Raw genomic sequence first — 21,616 nt, 5'->3', positions numbered from 1 at the left:
GGGATTAAGCATGAGAGTGTTAAAGATTTTATAAAAACAATAGAATTGAGTAGTCCTTGGTTTATGGTATCATGAGAGCTAAATATCCAAAATTGGGATCAGGTGAAGTCTGATCTCCAGAGGATTTCACAAAATGAAGGGTCCAACAGTGTTCCTATCACTACCTTTTCATTATGGAGTCTCATTAGACATGTACTTAGGAATGAAGATGAGAAAATAAGAGAGCAGCTAGGAAGTATGGAACTTGCCCTGAATGAAGTACAGAAGGAGCAATCTGTAAAATCTTTGGTCCCGTCTGAGATTGCCCCTGATATATCTTCTTCTAACTCTGAGGAGGAAGAGGCAACCTTAACCTCTGAAATATGGGCCCTAAAGAAGAAGTTGAGGGAGTGTAAGATCAAAGAAAAAGAAACTAGAGGAGAGCGAACCTGGCGTATAAACCAGATTATCAAAGTCAATTATCTTTGGCAGAGCCTTCTGCTCCCCCTCGGGAAGTAGTCTTTCCAGTAGTCGAAGTGCCTCTCCCAACTAACCCAGGGCAACCGCAGAGACAGCATGAAGCCCTCCATTTTAAAGATATAAAACAGCTTAAGGAGGCAGCTATGGCTTATGGTCCACATGCTTGTTTTATGATTGCCATTTTTTAATCCTTCACAGGACAATTTTTAACACCCAGTGATTGGCAACAAATGTGTAAAGCAGTCCTCAGTGGGGGTGATTATTTGCTCTGGCACAGTGACTATCAAAAACAGTGTATTCAGACTGCCGCCCATAATGCAGCGGCTGGAGTTCCACAGAGGAGCGTGGATATGCTAGCAGGCATGGGTTTGTGTACTGAGCTTAGTGCCCAGATACAATATGGCCCAGCTGTGTATGCGCAGATTGCAACTTGCACCATGAGGGATTGGAAGTCCTTGCCTAATAAGGGGGCAGGAGAACAGCTGTCTAAAGTGGTCCAGGGACCCTCGCAGCCCTTCCAGGAATTTGTTGATCGCCTTATGCAATTGGCAGGAAGGATTTTTGGAGATGTGGAAGGAGTCATGCCTATTATTAAACAATTGGCCTTTGAAAATGCTAATAAGTATTGTCAGGAAGCCCTTCGGCCTTATAAATATAAAAGTGTGAATGACTATCTGAAATTTTGCTGACGTATAGATACTACTCACATGATGGGGAAAGTAATAGCTTCTGCTGTTCGGGGACGGTCACCTTCCGGGGGAGTCTGGCCAAAAACATGTTTCAGATGTGGCCAGACAGGACATCTTAAGAAAGAGTGTACTCAAAGGGAGACTGGAAAAGCTCGAGATAGAGTTGATCATACCAAGCCAGGTTTATATCCTTGTTGCCAATGAGGGTATCATTGGGGAAATGAGCGCCGCTCTAAGACAGATAGGCAAGGGAGGCCATTGCAGGGAAGCGGGCCTGGGATCAGCTCCAGGCCCCTTCAAGACAGGTGTGCAGAGTCTTACAGACACCTGCCCTTCAAGTGATTCAACCTCTGAATTTTATCCCCCAAAGAAACCCATTTTTATCCGAGATCTCACCCTGGGGACAGCAGGCAGCACAAGATTGGACCTCTGTACCACCACCAGAGTCATATTAACACCTCAGATGGGCCCCCAAGCCATTGGGACAGGAGTTTTTGGTCCGTTACCTGATGGCTCATTGGGACTATTGCTGGGTTGAAGTAGTGCCCTTATGAGAGGTCTTAAAGTTATTCCTGGAGTCATTGATCCTGATACAAAGGGAGAAATAAAAATAATGGTGGAAGCTACTAAGGGTATGCTGGTGATTACCCAAGGAGCCCATATAGCTCAAATAATCCTAGTACCTCAACTCCAACCAACCAACTCATTTTCAAAAGAAAAGAGATGTGAGGGAGGGCTCGGCTTTACTGGGCCAGTGGCTTATTGGATTTCAACCCTTAATGACCACACTAGGCTTATGCTGAAAATTGATAGCAGAGACTTTAAAGGCTTACTGGACGCAGGAGTGGACACCTCTGTGCTTTTCCTTTTCTATTGGCCTATGGCCTGGCCATTGCAACAAACAGATACCCAATTGCAAGGAGTGGGAACAGCCAACACTCCTTTTCACAGTACTAAGAAGTTAATTTGGAAGGATGCGGAGGGATATCAGGGAATATTTCAGCCATATGTCCTCCCTCATATTTCTATTAATTTATGGGGAAGGGATATACTGGAAGGAATGGGGGCTGCGTTGACCACACAGCCAGTACAAAGAATATTAAATCAACAAGGATTTTGTCCAGGACAAGGTTTAGGCAAAAACCTGCAGGGCCGTAACTGCCCTGTTTCAGACCAAAAGTTAACTCTCTACAACCCTTCTGATAAACAGGGGTTAGGGCATTTTCCATAGGGGCCATTGTTGAACAGCCTCCAATTCCCACTATTCCTATTAATTGGAAAAATGGTAACCCAATTTGGGTTGAACAATGGCCCCTGTCTAAAGAGAAATTGGAGGCTGCCAATATGCTTGTACAAGAGCAGCTCACTATAGGTCATACTATACCTTCTACATCCCCTTGGAACACACCTATTTTTGTTATCAAAAAGAAATCAGGAAAATGGAGATTGTTACAGGACCTTAGCTACGATGGTAGTTATGGGGGCCACTCAGCCTGGCCTTCCTGTTCCAGTAGCCATTCCTAAGCACTAGCATATGATTGTAATTGACTTGAAAGATTGTTTTTTGTTTTTTGTTTTTTTTACTATTCCCCTGCATCCCAATGATTCACAACGGTTTGCCTTTGGTGTTCCCTCTATTAATTTGCAAAACCTTATAAAATATATCAATGGGTAGTACTGCCTCAGGGTATAGCTAATAGCCCCACCATTTGTCAGAATTATGTGGCGTCTGCCATAGAGCCTGTCAGGATGAGTTTCCCTGCTATATATATTATTCATTATGTGGATGATATTTTGCTGGCTTCCCAGACAGTGGAGGAGGAGGTATTCTCTGCCTTAGCTGACTTGCAGGAGATGCTGAAACAGGGTAATTTACAGATCTCACCTGAAAAAAATTCAAAAGCAATTTCCTTATCAATATTTAGGTCATCAGTTGTTGCAGAATGGTGTTAAACCTCAAAAGGTTACTTTAAGATTAGATTCCCATGTGTCCACAAAATTTGGGAATTCCTTGTTTTTAATAGCTGAGTAGTATTCCATAGTGTAAATGTACCACAGTTTCTTTATCCATTCTTCTGCAGAGGGACACTTAGGCTGTTTCCATGATCTGGCTCTTATGAATAAGGCTGCTATAAACATGGTTGAGCAAATTTGATCTAGCCCATGGACAGGACATTCTCCACAATTGAGTGGAGAGTGGGGTCTGAATTTCACATGAACTCTGGTGCCTCATATTTGACCACATCCCCTGGATGGGGAGGCCTGGTGGCACTCAGAGGAAGGATAGCAGGCTACCAAGAAGAGACTTGATACCCTATGAGCATGTACAGGGGGAGGTAATCCCCCTCAGTCATAGTCATAGGGGAGGGGAGTAAGGGGAAAATGGGAGGTAAGGAGGAATGGGAGGATACAAGGGATGGGATAACCATTGAGATGTAATATGAATAAATTGATAAAAAAAGATTGGATTCCCTTTTCACTCAATGATTTTCGGAAGCTTCTGGGAGATATTAATAGAATTTGTCCCAGTTTAGGAATTACTTCTGGACAGTTAAAACCTTTGTTTTATATTTTGCAAGGAGATCCTGATCCTACTTCTGCCCGAGGGTCGTACATGCATAGAGCTTCTGCAAAAAGCCCTATCTCAGGTCCATGTTAATTACATAGATTATAACCAATCATTAGTGCTATTGACAGTCTGCACAGCCTATGCTCCTAGTGGAGTTTTTTGGCAGACCAGGCCTATCTTGTAGGTGCACTCCCAGGCTTCTCCTGCTAAAGTGGTAACTTCTTATCCTCAAGCTACAATAACTCTTTTATTTAGTGTCCAGAAATCTAGGCTGCATATTTTTGGAAAGGAGCCTGAGCTAGTAATCTCCCATTTTTCTTCGGCCCAAGTAACTTGGCTTCAAAATAATTATGATGATTGGACAATTTTTATGTCTTCTATCCTCATCAAATTTAACAATCATTATCCTACAAATAAGTTAGTTGAATTTTTTAAAATTCACCCTGTTGTTTTTTCTAAAATTATACAGAAGCAGCCTATTCCTCGTGCTAAGGTGGTCTTTACTGACAGAACTTCTAAAGGTATTGCAGCGGTCTTTTCCCGGGGGTAGTCAAACGAATTACAGTTGCGACCCTTTCTGCTCAGGTGGCAGAATTGCAGGCTGTTCGTTTGGCTCAACAGTTATTTCCTAATACAGCTGTAAACATTTATTCTGATAGTAAATATGTAACTCAAATTCTCCCTCCTCTGGAAATATCTGCCTTTGTAGCTCGTTTCTTTGGTACATGGTCTTCTCTTACAGATTCAGGAATTAATTTGGCTGAGACAGGCTCCTCTTTTTATTGGACACTTAACAGCACACACATCCCTGCTCGACCCTTGAGTGAGGGAAACAGGACGGCGGATGCCCTTACTCAGGAGCCCATAGCTCTGACAGCAATCACAGGGGTAGATAAAGCTCAGCAATTACACCATAAATTCCACCTTAACACCAGGTCTTTATGTTATCGTACTGGCGTTATCAAAGATCAAGCCACCCAAATCGTTACAGACTGTCCATCTTGTGCAGAGTTCCTTCCAATTCTGCAAACTGGGATCAATCCTGAAGGGCTCCTGCTAAATCATATTTGGCAGATGGATGTAACTCACTTTCCCAGCTTTGGTAGATTACAATATGTTCATGTATCTATAGATACATACTCGGGCTTACTTTTTAGCTTCAGCTTACTCAGGGGAAAAGATATGAAATGTTAAGGCACATCTGCTCTTGGCTTTCGCCTATATGGGCACTCCCAAGCAAATAAAAACTGATAATGGCCCTGCATATACTAGTGCTGGTCTTGCCAAATTTCTAGATGACTATGAGATCACTCATGAAACCGGGATCCCATATAATGCCCACGAACAAGCATTGGTAGAATGTGCGCCTCGCAGCATTAAGGCTTATCTTGCTAAAATTAAGAAGGGGAGTATGGAGAAAACTCCTCCCCACATTCTCAATTAGCTTATATTTTGTGCATTCTCAATTTTTTAACTGTGGATGATTCAGGTTTATCTGCTGTACATAGACATTGGAGAACTCCCAAGTCATATAAAGGACTGGTTAAATGGAAAGATCTTTCCACTGGTCAGTGGAAAGGTCCGGACCCCATACTAGTGTGGGCCCGAGGGTCTGCTTGTGTCTTTTCACAGGACAATGAAGTACCGATCTGGGTTCCTGGGGGGTATGTGCATCCTATTGTTCCATAAGAGTCAGCCCAGCCTACAGGAGACCGTTTGGGCTCTGGTGAAGAACCCCCCATCCTGATGCTAGTAGGTCTGAGCAGACCAGTATGGCCATATTTGACTAATCACCACCTGGGCAGCGCTGCTATGCTTGAGGATCTGGAAAGGAGTGACATTACAGGGACATTTCATTTAAAATATCATCGTAAGTTCAGCTATCTGTGCTGTAGCACCTTTCCTTTTTGTTGTTGCTAATGACTCCCTTGAGGGGGAGACTTTAAATTGTTTCCTGCCGGTTTGTCCTTTTTTTATTTATTAATTTATTCATATTACATCTCAACGGTTGTCCCATCCCTTGTATGCCCCCATTCCTCCCTCCCTCCCATTTTCTCCTTACTCCCCTCCCCTATGACTTTGACTGAGGGGGCTTCCTCTTCCTTTATATTCTTATAGGGTATCAAGCCCTTTAAGAAGTTGCTGGAATGGTGAGAAGACTGCTATAGTGGCACGGGCACCTGGAGTGGTTCCCTTTCCTCTGGCACATGACAGCTGACAAGGCCTGGTTATCTATCGTGAAAGGAGAGATTTCGGAATTACTGCCGCTGTTATTGTCACCATTGCGGGCATTGCCATTTCTCAGTCTGTTACTACTGCGCACATGATGGATAAACTCAATTGGTTATCTAAAATCTTAATCAGTGAACAGCCTTATTACAGGAGACTAGAGTTTCACCCACTATGGGGGGTGGCGGGGGAATGCCTTCATAAAGGGCTTACAGATGTTGGGAAGCTTGCTAAAAAGCTGAAGCGACCCCTATCGGGCTAGGCATCCTGCTATGTGGCTTAGGAGTTTTTTCTGTTCTGGAGCCTCTGCCGCATGAGAAAGCAACAGGCATTCAACAGTTCCATACCAAACAAGTCCTCATGCCTTTGGCAGGGGATAATCCTACTGCCCAGACTTGGCTGAGCCTTGATAAATGAATATCCAATGACGGGTAAGACCATGGAGGTACCTATCCACCTAAGACAGGAGGGTTTTGAAGCATAAAGCCTTTCTAATACCAGGTAAGATAGGAAACCAATGTCCTGGTCACCTAAGGCAGGAGCTCATTTGTATTTTTTATAAAGGGGGTCCTGTAGGAACCAGTCCCGACTGGGCTGCCTGCCTGTCTTGCTGTTTCATGTTCTGTTTCTAGCAGCTTTCGTGTCTGTACTTATGTTGGTTAGCTAGTCATGTTTACTGCTCTGAGATCGCACCCCTCCCCTTCTCGAGACTTTGCGTCCTGTGTGCAATCACCTCTTGAGGGCTTTCACCTGCGAGTGGCATTCCTGTTTTGCTGCCTATAAAAAGGTGTTTCGGACACTGAATAAAAACAGCTGCTACCACTGCTGCTGCTTTCTTAGCATGAAGGACCCGCTGTTTTATTTTGTGTGTGTGTTTGTGTATTTAATCCGCAGTCCCTCGCCTTTGACTCAGTACTGCAGTGGCGTGGACACCACATTGAAGGGCTTATATATATATAAAGAACTCAAGAAATAAAACAACACCAAACCAAATAATCCAATTTAAAAATGGTGTACAGAATAAATAGAGAATTCTCAACACAGGAATGTTGAATGGCTGGGAAACACTTAAAGAAATGCTCAACATCCTTAGTCATAGGGAAATCCAAATCAAAACCAATCTGAGATTCTATCTTACACCCTTCTAAATGGCTGAGATCAAAACCTCAAGTGACAGCACACATTGGCTAGGATGTACAGAAAAAACACTCCTTTCTTGCTGGTGGGAGTGAAACCTTGTACAAACACTTTGGAAATCAATCTGGCACTTTCTCAGAAAATTGGGAATAGTGTTTCCTCAAGACCCAGCTATACTTCTTCTGGGCATATACCTAAAAGATGCTCCTCCATAAAACAAGGACATTTGCTCAGCTGTATTCACAGAAGCTTTATTCATAATAGTTAGAATCTGAAAACAAACTACATATGCCTCAATCGAAGAATGGAAAAAGAAACTGTGGTACATTTACACAATGGAATACTACTCAACTATTAAATACAAGGAAATGTTGAAATTTGCAGGCAGCTAGATGGAACTAGAAAAAATTCATGCTGAGTTATGTAACCTAGTCCCAGAAAGATATGCATGGTATATACTCACTCATAAGCAGATATTAGCCCAACATAGATCTTCTGAGAGACTCAACCCAGTAGGGGATTTGTACAGATGCTTAGACTCTGATGGATTCCAGTTGAGAGTTGTATGGAAGAACGGGGGGTGGGGGGCTGGAAGAACCCAGAGGGCTCGGGAGCCCCATAAGGAGACCACCAGTGTGTGAGATATAAACCAAGAGTGGCCTGCAAAAACTGTTGTACCAACCAAGGACAAAGCATGCAGTAAACCTAGACTCCCCAGTCCAGATCTAGCCAATGGACAGCTCATTCTCAATAGTTGTGGGAAGATCAGGGACTGCCTCTGACATGAACTCTGGTGCTTCCAGTTTGATCATTCTTCTTGGTGGGAAGGCTCCATAGCACATAGAAGGGGAAGCAGGCTATCCAGATGATAACTGACAGGCTAGGGTCATATGGTGGAGGAGGAGGGCCCCTTCTGTCAGAGGTACATGGGAGGGGAATAGGGTGGATGAGAGAAGGAGGATGGGAACAAGAAGATAGAAGTGAGGGGATAACAATCAGGATGTAATCTTAACAAATTATGATAAATTTTTAAAAGTTAAATAATAAGAAAAAATGATCCCAGAAAGCACAATCATCTGGAATCATGATTTCAAGGTTAGGCTTATTAAGCAGTAAGTCTCAGAGGCCAAAAACATTCTAGGCTGAGATTAGGTTGTACATACCCTAGAAGTTTTTGGGTCCAGGCCCTTTATTTATTTAATTTAAATTAAATTTAATTTAAGTTTTGGTCCCAAGTATGGGGTGTGGGAGTTTTTTCCATGAATGAAGACAGTCACTTGACCTTTTTTAGCAGAAAAGAGACCATGGGAGGGTATGTGATGTTTTGCCTGAGACAGACACATGAAAGGGTATATGACATTTAGAAAGAATATAAATAGAAGCACACAGACAGTGAGACAATGCTTTTGCATTACTATTCTATGCAACAATGGTCTTCGCTAGCAAGAAATGTTTTTGAAAGAATTTCTCCTCGTACTCTGACTGAGTCTGGCAGCTTCTGTTGACTTTTGCCAATTCAGCAGAGGCTTGCTGTGTCCACTGGAGTGAGCCACCCCGACTGATTCATGTTGCTGCTTGGTGTCTGCTATTGGGCAGGACTACTGAGATCCTGACAATGCAGAGTAGAACTGGCTCAAGGAGCTATGTCTGCAAAGATCCACATCCCCCTCCCTTATTAATCTTTGTTAGCTCCTACCTCTGCTCCTTGGGTTGGAAGGGAGGTAAAACCATTTAAGAACCCTAAAAAAAAGTAGGCTTTTGAAAAATCTAAACCTAGATAGGATAGTTAGAAAGCAGAAGGAACACTCTGTGCTCAGCCCAGTTTCCCACAGTTTGTGTATGTTTTTTCTCATCCCTTCATCTGAGGAAGTAAAACTATTTTTAGAGAGGCTGGCCATAGCTAAGACTCCTAGCAATGAGGGATGTGTAGCCTGAAATGGCCACTCCTGCAACCAGAAAAGACTTCCAATGAAGGACTGGCACACAAACTCAGCCACAAAAACTTAGGCCCACAATTTCTTCTGCCAAGAAGGCATGCAGAAGTGAATATGCAGCAGAAATTGAAGGAATGGCCAACTAATTACTGGCCCAGCTTGAGACCCATGCCATGAGAGAGAGAGAGAGAGCCTACCCATGACACTGGTAATGATATTCTGTTATACTTTCATACCAGTGCCTAGCATAACAGTCACCTGAGAGGATTCACCCAGCAACTGCTAGAAGCAGGCATAAAAACCCACAGTGAAACATTAGGCAGATGTTGGTGAAGTCTATGGAAAAAGAGGACAGAGAATTGAAGAAACCCAAGTGTTCAAGGACACTGCAAGAAAACCTACAAAATCAACTAACCTGGGCCCATAGTGGCCCACAGACACCAATCACTAAACAGAAAGCATACTTTGGAGGAACCTAGGACTTCTAGGCATATGTCAGAATGGTGCAGCTTGGTCTTCATGCAGGACTCCTAAGAGCAAGGGCAGACGCTCTATCTGATCCTGTTGCCTGCCTAGAAACTCCTTTTCTAACTGGACTGTCCTGCCGAGCCACCCAAACTCAAACTAAGTGAAGACTTTTAGGGGACATTGCTATTGAGCTAGTGTCCAGTTGTAAGTGCGTATAAACCATGTGGGTGTTTCTGGGTTTGGGTTACCTCACTCAGGCTGATCTTTTCTAGTTCCATCCATTTGCCTTCAAATTTTAGAATTTCCTGGTTTTTAATAGCTGAGAAGTATTCCATAGTGTAAAGGTATCACAGTTTCATTATCCATTCTTAGATTGAGGGACATCTAAGTTGTTTCCAGGTTCTGGCTGTTACGAATAAGGCTGCTGTGAAAATAGGCTATGAGCAAATGTCCTTATTGTGTGGTGGGGCATCTTTTGAGTATATGCCAAGGAGTGGAAGAGCTGGGTCTTGAGGTAGCCCTAAACCGAGTTGTCTGAGAAAGTGCCAAATTGATTTCCAAAGTGGTTGTAGAAATTTGCACTCCTACCAGCAATGAAGGCATGTTCTCCTATCTCCATGTCCTTGCCAGCATATGCTGTCACTTGAGCTTTTGATCTTGGCCATTCTGATGGGTGTAGATAATATACTAGGACTGAAATTAACATTATATTTAACAATGAAAACTTAGAAATCTCATTTTAAATCAGGAGGTAGGCAGCAATATCCCTCCTTTCTACTGATTGTGCAGTGTTGTACTAAATATTGTAATAATGTCAGTAAGTAAATGAAAGTCTCAGATATTTAGGAAGAATTAAAAATGTCATTGCAGATAACACATAAAGTAATTATTTTTCAAAAATGAATGCCTGGAACTAATCAAAATTTATAGCAAACATATTCAAGATTGGTTCATTTACGTAGTTTTATAAATGCTAACAGTAAACACTGGAATTTGACATTTAAAAATATTTCTATTTTATACATCAGTTCTACACCCCACATAAATGACATTCCACTGGTGTTAGGAAGTTGCCCATGATGTGATTATATATTATAATTAGGGAATGCCATGAACACCATAATGTATGGGAGAGGATATTAAGTTTTTTCCAAATTTATTATACGAATACCATATTTACATCATTTGTACCACTTGTTTTTTTCTCCAGTTCCTCTAATGTCTTCTCATGCTCCTTTTCAAATTCATGACCTCTTCCTTAATTACTATAAGAAAATGTTATTTACAAAGTGATGTCAGCAGTACTGAGCTCAAGAGTTTCTTCAAATGCAAGTGTGTTGATTGCAAGCCTTCATATTTCAAGAAAACTACTCAAAGAATATGTTTGGAAGGTGAGAGTTCAAGAGACACTGACTTGTTATAATTTGCATTACAATCTTGTTTTGCATTTTGGAATCTGAATTTTGAGCATTATTTATGCGATTTCAGCTAGCTTCTTTGTATTCAGTGGAGAAGATGAAGACTCACGATGCAGGTGTGGAATGTGATAGCATATGACAACAGAAAATGTTGCATGTTGGGATGGAGAATAGAAGATGCCTGAGATTTGGACCCAAACCTGATTGATTGGACACCATTATCCCTCCTCCAGACATTGGAGGTACGGGAAGAGAGGAGATAATTCACTAAAGTACACATCTAGTTGAAGAGATTACATATGATTTGATGTAGAAGACCTTTCAACCATATTACCCAGATGTTTCCCTAGACTCAAGTCACATTTGCCCCCTGGATATTCTCTGAAAATGGTTCCCCACTGTAAACCCCAGATTTTCTTCCAGAGACATCTGAAATCCTTAGACTAATTCCTAGGTCTTTGCCATCAAGGAAGAAACACTATATTCTCCCCTGGATACATATTGGATTCATCTTTGGTTGTACTGAGCTTCAGACATCAGAATGCCAAGAAACGCAAGGACCAAGATGAACACTACCATCCTGATCAGATTCTCCCTTGTCTAATTCCCGATCTGTGAAACTAGAGGGTGTAGAAAAAAGAAGTCACAGAGGTCAGAGCATATGAAAGTCACCCCAGGAGTTTGTTGAACCAGGACAGGACTTATTCTTCTGTATCTTGCCTGAATCTGAAAATTCTCCTTACTCACCTACCTTGGGGTATGACATGTTTGGTGATGCCCTGCGGGGCTGATCTACTTCTAAGAACAAATGAAAAAAGATAGTAGGATGTGTGAAATACTTGAAACCAACGGGTTTCTCCTAGGTCCTGTGTTTTTATTTTCTTGTTTCCTCCTTCCCCTTCACCATTATTTTAAAAGATATTTTCAAAAAGCCCAGTCAGGTGTGGGGTGGTCCATGCTTTTAGTCCCAACCCTTGGAAAGTAGAAGCAGGCAGATCTCAGTGAGTTGGAGGCCACACTTGTCTACATAGTGAGTTCCAGCTACCCAGGGTTATGTAGTGAGACTTTTTTTCAATCCAAGCCCCCCCCCCCCCCACACACACACACTTTCTCTCTTTGGCAGGATACAGAGATCACTACAGAAATCTATAACTGGTCAAAATACAGAGAATAGCTAATTATGAAATGCTTATCCCTAGATGATACAGCTGCAATATAACTCTACAACTAAAGCTCAGGAAATATCACAGAAGAGATAGGATCTTCTATCTATGGCAAAAAGTTACACCCATGAAATAAAAAAAATTTTTTGATTAAAAAATATCTGAATGATAACATAAGTTGACATGTCAGGGTGGATGGGTGAAATCTCACAAGATCCCACCCTTACATGAAGAAGCTACAGGAAACAGATGGGTGCTGGGAGAGGGTTAATCCTTGGTTGGTTATCCAATTCCAAGTGGTGATCCCTGAACATAAATACATATGAACTACACTAAATGTAAATGTATATGTCGCATTGTATTTATATATAGGAGGTTGATTTTATATATACATACGTAGTAATAATTAAAGAAAAGGTCATGGAATTGAGAAGGAGTACGGGAGACACAAAAGAAACTTAAAGTAAGGTAGAGATAGAAATCATGCAAATACAGTTCTGTTTATTATAATTTATTCACATCACATCACAATTGTTCTCCACTGCTCTTCTCTCTCATTTCCCACCCTCCCTCCCTCTTCTATCCTATTCCCCTCCCCTAGACCTCTGACAGGTGGGTCCCCCTTCCCTACCCTCTGACCCCAGGCTCTGACCCCAGCCTATCAGGTCTCATCTGTGTAGCCTGCATCCCCTTCCTCTGTTTTACCTGAAGGCCTCTGCTGCCAAGGGGAAGTGATCAAATCTCAGGCACCAGAGCTCCTCTCAGAGGCACTCCCTGTTGTCTCCCCAGCCATTCCCCATGCAGAGAATGAGATGTCTATTGGCTACATCTGAACGGGAGGGAGTCTACTTTCTTTCTTTTCTTTTTTTTTTTTTTTTGCATTTTTTCTCCTTTATTAATTTATTCTTGTTACATCTCAATGGTTATCCTATCCCTTGTATCCTCCCATTCTTCCCTCCCTCCCATTTTCCCCTTATTCCCCTCCCCTATGACTGCTCCTGAGGGGGATTACCTCCCCCTGTATATGCTCATAGGGTATCAAGTCTCTTCTTGGTAACCTGCTGTCCTTCCTCTGAGTGCCACCAGGTCTCCCCCTCCAGGGGACATGGTCAAAGGTGAGGCACCAGAGTATGTGAGAAAGTCATATCCCACTCTCCACTCTACTGTGGAGAGTGTTCTGTCCATTGGCTAGATCTGGGTAGGGGTTTAAGGTTTACCGCCTGTATTGTCCTTGGTTGGTGCCTTAGTCTGAGCGGGACCCCTGTGCCCAAATCTGCCTATCATAATGTTCTACTTGTAGGCTTCTAGGACCCTTTGGATCCTTCTACTTTGCTATTCTCCCATGCTTCTCTCATCCAGAGTCTCACTAGAATGTCCTCCCCTCTGTCTCAGTTTCCTGGTAAGTGAAGGCTTTCGTGGGACATGCCCCTTGGGCTAATATGCAGATATAAGTGAGTATATACCATTTGAGTCTTTCTGCTTCTGGGTTAACTCATTCATTATGATCATTTCTAGCTCAATCCATTTATCCACAAATTTTGGGAATTCCTTGTTTTTAATAGCTGAATAGTATTCCATAGTGTATATGTACCACAGTTTCTTTATCCATTCTTCTATTGAGGGACACTTAGGCTGTTTCCATGTTCTGGCTATTATGAATAAGGCTGCTATGAACATGGTTGAGCAAATTTACTTTCAATGTTCTTGGTAGGTGCATCAGTTTGTGCAGTCCCCCTAGGTCCAGACTGCCCAACATTAATGGTCTTCTTGTGAAGCTGAAGACACCCCCTCACCATGTCCTTCCATTCTCCATCTCTTCCATACAACTCCCAGTGCTTAGTCCAGCTGCAAGTCCCTGTATCTGTTCCCTGTAGCCCACTGGGTAGACTCTCTCAGAGAACACCTATGTTGTGCTAATATCCCCTTAAGTGTAAATATATACCATGCCTGTGTTCTGGGGCTGTGTTACTTCACTCAGGATGATCATTTCTAGTTCTATCCATTTGCCTGAAATTTTTAATATTTCCTTGTTTTTGATAGCTGAATAGTATTCCATTGTATAAATGTACCACAGTTTATATCCATTCTTCAGTTGAGGAGCATTTAGGTTGTTTACACATACGGGCTATTACAAACAAGCCTGCTATGAACATAGTTGGGCAAATGTATTGTGTGGTGGAGCATCTTTCGGATATAAGGTCAGGAATGGTATAACTGGAGCTTGAGGTATCATTATTCGCAATTTTCTAAGAAAACACCAAATTGGTTTCAAAAGTGATTGTACAAATGTGCACTTCCACCAGCAATAGAGGAGTGTTCCCTTTTTTCCACATCCTAGACAGCAAACACAAAAGAATATTTCTTCTTCTAAGGACTTCACAGAGCCTTCTCCAAAATTGATCATACAGTCATCACAAAGCAATCCTCAATAGATACAAGACTATGGAAATAATCTCTTGCATCTTATCAGACCACCATGGATTAAGGCGGGAACTCAATAACAACAAAAACAACAGAGAGCCTACAAACTCATGGAAACTTATAATGTCCTTACTCAATGGCCTCTGTGAAAGGGGTGAAATAAAAAAAAAAAAAGAAATTAAAAACTTCTTAGAATTCAGAGAAAATGAAGACACAATATACCAAAACTTGTGGGACACAGTGAAAGCAGGGCGCAGAGGAGTGTTCATAGCACTAAGTGCCTTCATACAGAAATTGAAGAGATACCATACAAGGAACCTAACAGAACACCTGGAAAGTCTAGAACAAAAAGAAATAAACATATCCAAGAGGAGTAGATGGCTGGAAATAATCAACCTCAGCTCTGAAATCAATAAATTAGGACACAGAGAACAATTCCAAAAATTAATTAAAGAAAGAGCTGGTTGTTACATAAAATCAATAAGATAGACAAACCCATAGCCAAACTAACTAAAAGGCAGAGGAAATGTATTAAAATCAACAAAATCACATATGAAATGGGAGACATAATGACAAACCCCGAGGAAATCCATGTTTTATTATATTTTATGTACATAGGTGTGTATGTCACAACAATAAAAATTGTTCTTGGCCGTGAATTTCACCAAGAATGAAAAGGAAAGGTGCATTGCAGGGGTAGGAATGAGAAAAGAAAGGAAAGGGATGCTGTAATTTTATTATGATTTTAAAAAGAATAAATGTCATACAAATAAACAAAGCATGTTTCTTAAGTCATAACACAATCCATCTTAGAAGGAACTTTTTCAGTGCAATCATAACATCTTTGTTTCTCAAACAGTATATCATGGGGTTAAACATTGGAGTCACAATAGTATAGAAAAGAGAAAGGAGTTTGTCTCTTCCCGCGGAATGGCTGGACTTTGGCCTCAAGTATGTAATGAGACCAGATCCAAAAAATAACGCTACAACTAGAAGGTGAGAAGAACATGTAGAGAAGGCCTTGGCCCTCCCGGTAGCAGAGGGAAGCTTCAGAATGGTTGAGATTATTTTCACGTAAGACCCAAGAATCAACATAAATGGAATAGTGACCACTAAGAGGGCAATTACATATATCAGCATCTCTATCATAAAAGTGTCTCCACACGCTAGGGCCAGGACTGGGGGTATATCACAGAAAAAGTGATTCATTTCATTCGATCCACAAAATGACAGAGAGAAGATCCAGTATGTGAACCCGATATGAACAGGAACTCCACTTATCCAACAGCCAGCTGCCAGTTGTATACAGAGGCTGCTGTTCATGATGAGAGGGTAGAGCAATGGGTTGCAAATGGCAACGTATCTGTCATAAGCCATAGCAGTCAGAATAAAGCACTCAGTGGCCCCTAAGACCAGAAAGAAATACATTTGAGTAGCACAAGCCATGAAGGAAATTATTCTGTCTTGTTTGTAGAGATCTGTTAATAACCTGGGAAGAGTGACTGACACGTAGCATATTTCTAAAAAAGAAAAATTTCCAATAAAAAAGTACATGGGAGTGTGAAGGGAAGGGTCAGCCCTAATAATTATGATAATGAGGGTGTTTCCCATTAGAATAATTATATAGATTATAAGAAACATGCCAAAAAGAAATTCTTGCAAATTGGGAACATCAGAAAAGCCAAGTAAGATGAATTCCACCAATGTGGAATGGTTCCTTTGTTGGGAATTCTGCAGTGTGGATCCATCCATGGATGACTGATTTCAAGGTTCTAAAGTCAACTTATTCCATGGAGTTCAGATATATTTTTTTAAACCATGACATACCAAAAGTGTCAACTCCACAGACACAGGAGAGATGTCCAGTTGTATTGATTTCCTTGAGTTATTTACAAACCTACTTAGTCCCACTTCCTATATTTTCATGGGATTAAAAAAGAGCACAGTTAAAAATGTGTATTTCCTCTTTATAATAAAGTATGCTAGTTCATCACAAGTGAAAACAGAAAACACAGCACAAGTACACAAGATCTCCATGGTTCATGCCGTTTATCTGTTGACTAAGAGCAGCTTCCACCAATGTGTAGCATTAAGTAATGAAAAAGGCATTGTCTACTGGTCAGTAGGCTCTATGATTGCCTTTAATTGTTTGGTTTTTTTGTCACAGAAATAGTTTAATAACATTTTTGAATTTGATAAACTTTCCCACTGTACTAAAAGCGTTTTCATTGCGTTGCATCTCAGGGGAGGAGTTGAGTCGTCATTCAGTAATAATGTACTGCTCTGGTAAAGCTATCCTGGCTTCAAGGAACCTGGACCAGTTGCTATGTGAGAAGACATTCAGATAGTGAGGACAAAAGTGAGCCTGTTTTGCAGCATTATATCCGATGTGGTATCTGTAGAAACATACCAGAGATAATACAACATAAAAAAAATCATATGTTTCTTAAAAACTGTGATTGTGAAAAAACTAAAGTTTTCTTATAACATATACTTAGTACTGTCCTGGTCCCCATACATATTAAAATTCCTATATCTGAGTTTTGAGACCTTGAAGGAATATTTACCAAAGTTGAGATATTTACAAATTTACAACATAAAAGGAAAGCAAAACATATAGAAGAAGTTGAGTTTGGTTACAAGTATCAAACTCAACTTCAGTATGTACACCTTTTTGCAGTCCCTCTTTCAACTCAACTAACTGGACCATTTAATATATGTAATATTTATATAATAAAAATTATATGTGTACATAAGAAACTTATGAATTCAGTATTATTCTACAGTGAGAAACTACACCTATATCTCTCTATTATGTGAAATATATGCTTGTACTCTACTTCTGACTAGCATATAGAGTATATAAGTAAATGCCTTAGTTAGTAACCCCTCAACTAATTACCTTTTATCAATCAAATATGTTCAATATTTACTCCCATGTACTAGACCCTAGTTATCATTTTTGTTTTTCGTTAAATTTTTTCTAGTGTTTGTTTCCTTCCAATATGCTGACTATGACTTATTTCACAAGTGTATTCTGCATGATTCACAGTGTCTTCAATTTAATACTGTTCCCTTTTTTCATATAATAGGTAGTAGATACATTTCCTTTTTGACAGGAAACAGAATTTTCTCTCTGCTACTAAGATTTAAAGTTTCTGTGTCCATCTCACATCTCCAAATGTTATAACAATTTGTAATTTTGACTCCGTGTTTACCTTTTACTAACCCAAAATTCCTTAGTTCAGTGAACCTTTGTCCCTGGATTTATTTTCACATAATTGTGAACCTTCCCACATCTTCTTAATTCACAAGAAGAAACACCAAAACCCTGAAAATTTGTGAGTAAATGTTATTTTATGCAACATGATTCCAATTGTAATTTCTAAAATGTTTACTTCCAAACTCTATTTTGTTTTTCTGACATCTGATAATCTGTGTATTTTCTTCTTGTTTTATAACTTCATAATTAGTTTTTATTCTATAGTGACTCAAAAGCTTTCAATGTTTACATGACTTTCCACACATATTTCTATACATATGTACAATATTCAAACAACATAGATTTGAAAAAACAACCTCAACATAGAAAGTTGAAGTTTGCTCATTCCTGATGGTTCAATGAATAGATTATATAAAGGATCATGAAATTGCATGAATAGTATATATAAAATTCCACAGACAAGCTTGGTGTCTGTTCTTCCTGAGCTTAGGGAATAGTGATACAACCAAACAGATCTTATATTAGATATAAAAAGATCTGTAGGAAGAAATCATAACTAGTTACTCAAGATACTGAAGAAACAGAGAGTGAATAATTTGAAACTTAGCAGTAAATGTGAAATATTTTCAGACCATAAAATATCAGTGAATTGTTTTGTTAATTTTACATTTTCAAAAAGATGAAAAAATACTTTCTAGAAGAAAAACCCAGTTAATAATAACTAGTCAGCTGTGCACACAGGTGAGTGTTTGGTGTATACTAGGAAAGAATTGCAGGAACTTTTATTCACTGGCTTCGTTAACAGTCTGATAAGATGAATTAACATTGAATGAATTACGATGGAAAGTAGGTATCTTTTTAAATTAAATTATTTTTAATTTTTTATTATTATAATGTATTCACATTACAAGCAGCCCCCCCCCCCCCGCTTCCATATCCTGAGTGAAATAGTCGGCACTTGCCTTTTATTTCTGCAGTGATTGATATCTAGTTCAAGTGGGTGTTTTGTTCCAGGAAGAGCAGAGCCTCTGATCCACATGACCTGGAAAATAACAGCTGTCGTCCCGTTAGCTGTTCATTCTGTATCTGTCCTTAGAGTACTGCGTTCATCACTGTCATTCAGCCCATGGTATCACACTTCACTAATCAATACCCTCATCCTCAGGTTAGGAGAGTTAAAAAAAAGGTGTTGTATCTCAGTAGAAATACTGAGCTAAGAATTAGAGTCTCATCCTAAACTGAGGGATGTAATCAGTAACCACAGCAAAACAAAACTAAAACAAACAAACAAAAAACAAAACAAAAACAAACAAACAAAAACTCTGGGCTAGGTGCAGTGACACACACCTGTAATCCCAGCACTCAGAGAGGCAGACACAGGGGGTCTCTGAGAGGTGGAGGCCAGCGTGGTCTGCAAACAAGTTCAAGACAGCCAGCTATACAGAGAGACCCTGTCTCAAAAACCAAAGCAGACAAACAAACAACTCCAGGAAAAGAAAAGAGAAAACTCTCTAAAGAAAAAAAAAAGTAGGCCAGTCTTTGTAATTGTGTTTTCATCTTATATTCTGGGTAGAGTTTGTTACAAAAACACAGAAAATATCAAGTATATAGTCAAATAACAATGTGAAATATAGCATCCTCAAAATAATCTATGTTGATCATTCTTATTATTGGACGTGTGCTCTCTCAGCGAACAATCAGTGAGGGTCAAGTTGGGAACCATGATTCCTACAGTGTCTTTCCTGAAAATCTGTTTCCTGCATCAGTGTGGATCACCGTTCCCTGGTTATTTATGTTTTACTCTGTTACTGGGACTAGTTATAAATTTAGGTAAATGAAGAAGGATCTGGTCATTGACATTTTGCCGTCACAATGACAGTTTCTGTACATTTCTTTTGTTCTAAATACTATGATATTGCCTAGCTTGCACATCTTATTCAAAGTGTTCCAAATAAAATATTGTCATACGCTGTTTTTCATGTGTAGCTGAGGAATGATGAGGTTACATATCCTACATACCATCAAAAACGCAACTGAGCTCTGACTAATCCTTGCAAGTTCAAAAACCACAGATAGAAAGCTCTATAAAAGTCGTAGGAAACACAACAGAAAATATTATTTTGGCCTCTATTATTTTAGTAATAGCATTAAACTCCATGGAATTCCAAACCCTAGTTTTAATAATAAAAAGTCATATCAAATCTCAATCCCATTATTAGACTTAGAGATATTTACTTTATTAGTATGACTGTTGTATTCAGCATTAAGAAAACTGATCTAGTGAAACCATTTGCTTTGGAGAAGCTTTCCTTTTGTTTTGATCCTGAGGGGAGAAAACGAAAATACTGCTTACCGTTCACATGTGCAGGACAAATAACTTTAACCCAAATTTAAGAGGAATCATCTCAGATAATATATTATGTTTTCATTTGAATTATTTAAGTAATGAACCCAACCATTTTTCTCTGTTCTTAAAGGACATTCTTTAACTTTAATTCAACTTTAGTGAATTTTAGGAAGGAAATACCTCCTTTATTCATTAACATATATCTTTCTCTCTGAGATACACAGTGCTTTTAACTCCAGAAATCTGTTCACAAAGGGATATTTTGGCCAATGATGAAAGCTTTTTGCCTCTGTCATTGGCTCATTGTAATATTTTTGGTCTCTTAGGAATATGTCCAAAAGCAGTAGCCTATTGGCCATTCCTTCTAGCCTTCATCCCCCTCTTATTTTCTGTCTTTGGAGACTATAGCACATCCCAATTAGGAAAAGTTGTATAACATAATAATATTCACTAATGTGTTTAGTATTATGTATGAAAGTGGAGGTAATTAAACTTTTTGTAATTAAATGAACCTTTGAAAATTATTTATTTCAAAAATTTAGATAGATACATATTTTGTAAAATATGATGCTTGGCAATCTGTAAACATGGTACAATATCTAAATAGAGCTAATTGACATGTTCATTACATCAGATACTTATCATATTTTATAGATAGATTATTTAACATTTCCAATCACCAATTTTAAAGGACACAGACCTTTAACATTAATTATATTTGTCATGTTGTTCAATAGAGTCCGTGAATTTATTCCTCCTATTTTCTTGAATTTGGTATTCCTTTAAAAAATACCTCTAAGTCTGGTACTATTTTCTAATTAATCTCTATTGCAAAACATCATTTTTTAACCTTAAAAATGAAACATTGAAATCATGGGTTTCATAATTTTATCACATATAAAAATCCATTATATATAAAAACTTAGTTCTCTAAACCATATATCAAGTCATGAAAATAATTTTTTACTAGGAAATAAATAAGCTATTTAAAAACTGTCATAGTAAAGATATAATACAGAGTATCACTTTCCTATAGACAATGTTGGAAAGATGATATAAAGGTATTTATGAAAGTACTAGGTAAGAGAATATGCAATGAATTTTATATGTTGTTATGTAGTACATTAAATCCATTTTAGTCACTTATTTGTTATAAAATTTAGTAGCACATGCTTTCAGGTACTATTATGCTGTACAATTCATAGTCCCAAGAAAATTTCGTACCTGTAAATCTCCATGTCTTTTTAAGCCTCAATTGCTGATCTTCAGTTTAAACTGGCTCATTGTTTCCTCGGGTAACATTTGATAGTTTTTCCTCATGCACATCATGAATGTTAGCCCTTTTTCTTGTGTAATAGTGATTGCCAAGTTCCAAAACTGATCTACACATAGAGAACTCTAATTTATTTCCCTAAATTTATCCACTGTCATTTAATTACTTCAAGTCATTTATAATATGTGATATATATACTCTATTATTAATGGTCAGATATTGGTATTTGTCAGATATAGGACATTTGAATTGTGAACATAATATACTTTCTTATGAACAAGAGTAG

General features: G+C 39.3%; 1 protein-coding gene and 1 long non-coding RNA gene across 2 annotated transcripts in view; one reads left to right on the top strand and one right to left on the bottom strand.

The window, feature by feature from the left end:
• LOC311606881 overlaps positions 1–21,616 on the top strand; it is a 178,964-nt gene that overhangs the window by 15,101 nt on the left and 142,247 nt on the right. The window lies entirely within an intron of this gene.
• LOC311606791 (olfactory receptor 10AG1-like) lies at positions 15,280–16,239 on the bottom strand (the record flags this gene model as incomplete). The annotated part of the gene is made up of 1 exon (XM_084798203.1): positions 15,280–16,239. The coding sequence occupies one exon, from the start codon at positions 16,237–16,239 to the stop codon at positions 15,280–15,282; it is 960 nt and encodes a 319-aa protein (XP_084654329.1).

This window comes from Acomys minous, assembly GCF_964271855.1.
Source record: "Acomys minous genome assembly, chromosome: 10".
Taxonomy (NCBI): Eukaryota; Metazoa; Chordata; class Mammalia; order Rodentia; family Muridae; genus Acomys; species Acomys minous.
Note: the sequence above shows the minus strand (reverse complement) of the source record. Positions and strands in the feature narration are given on the sequence as shown.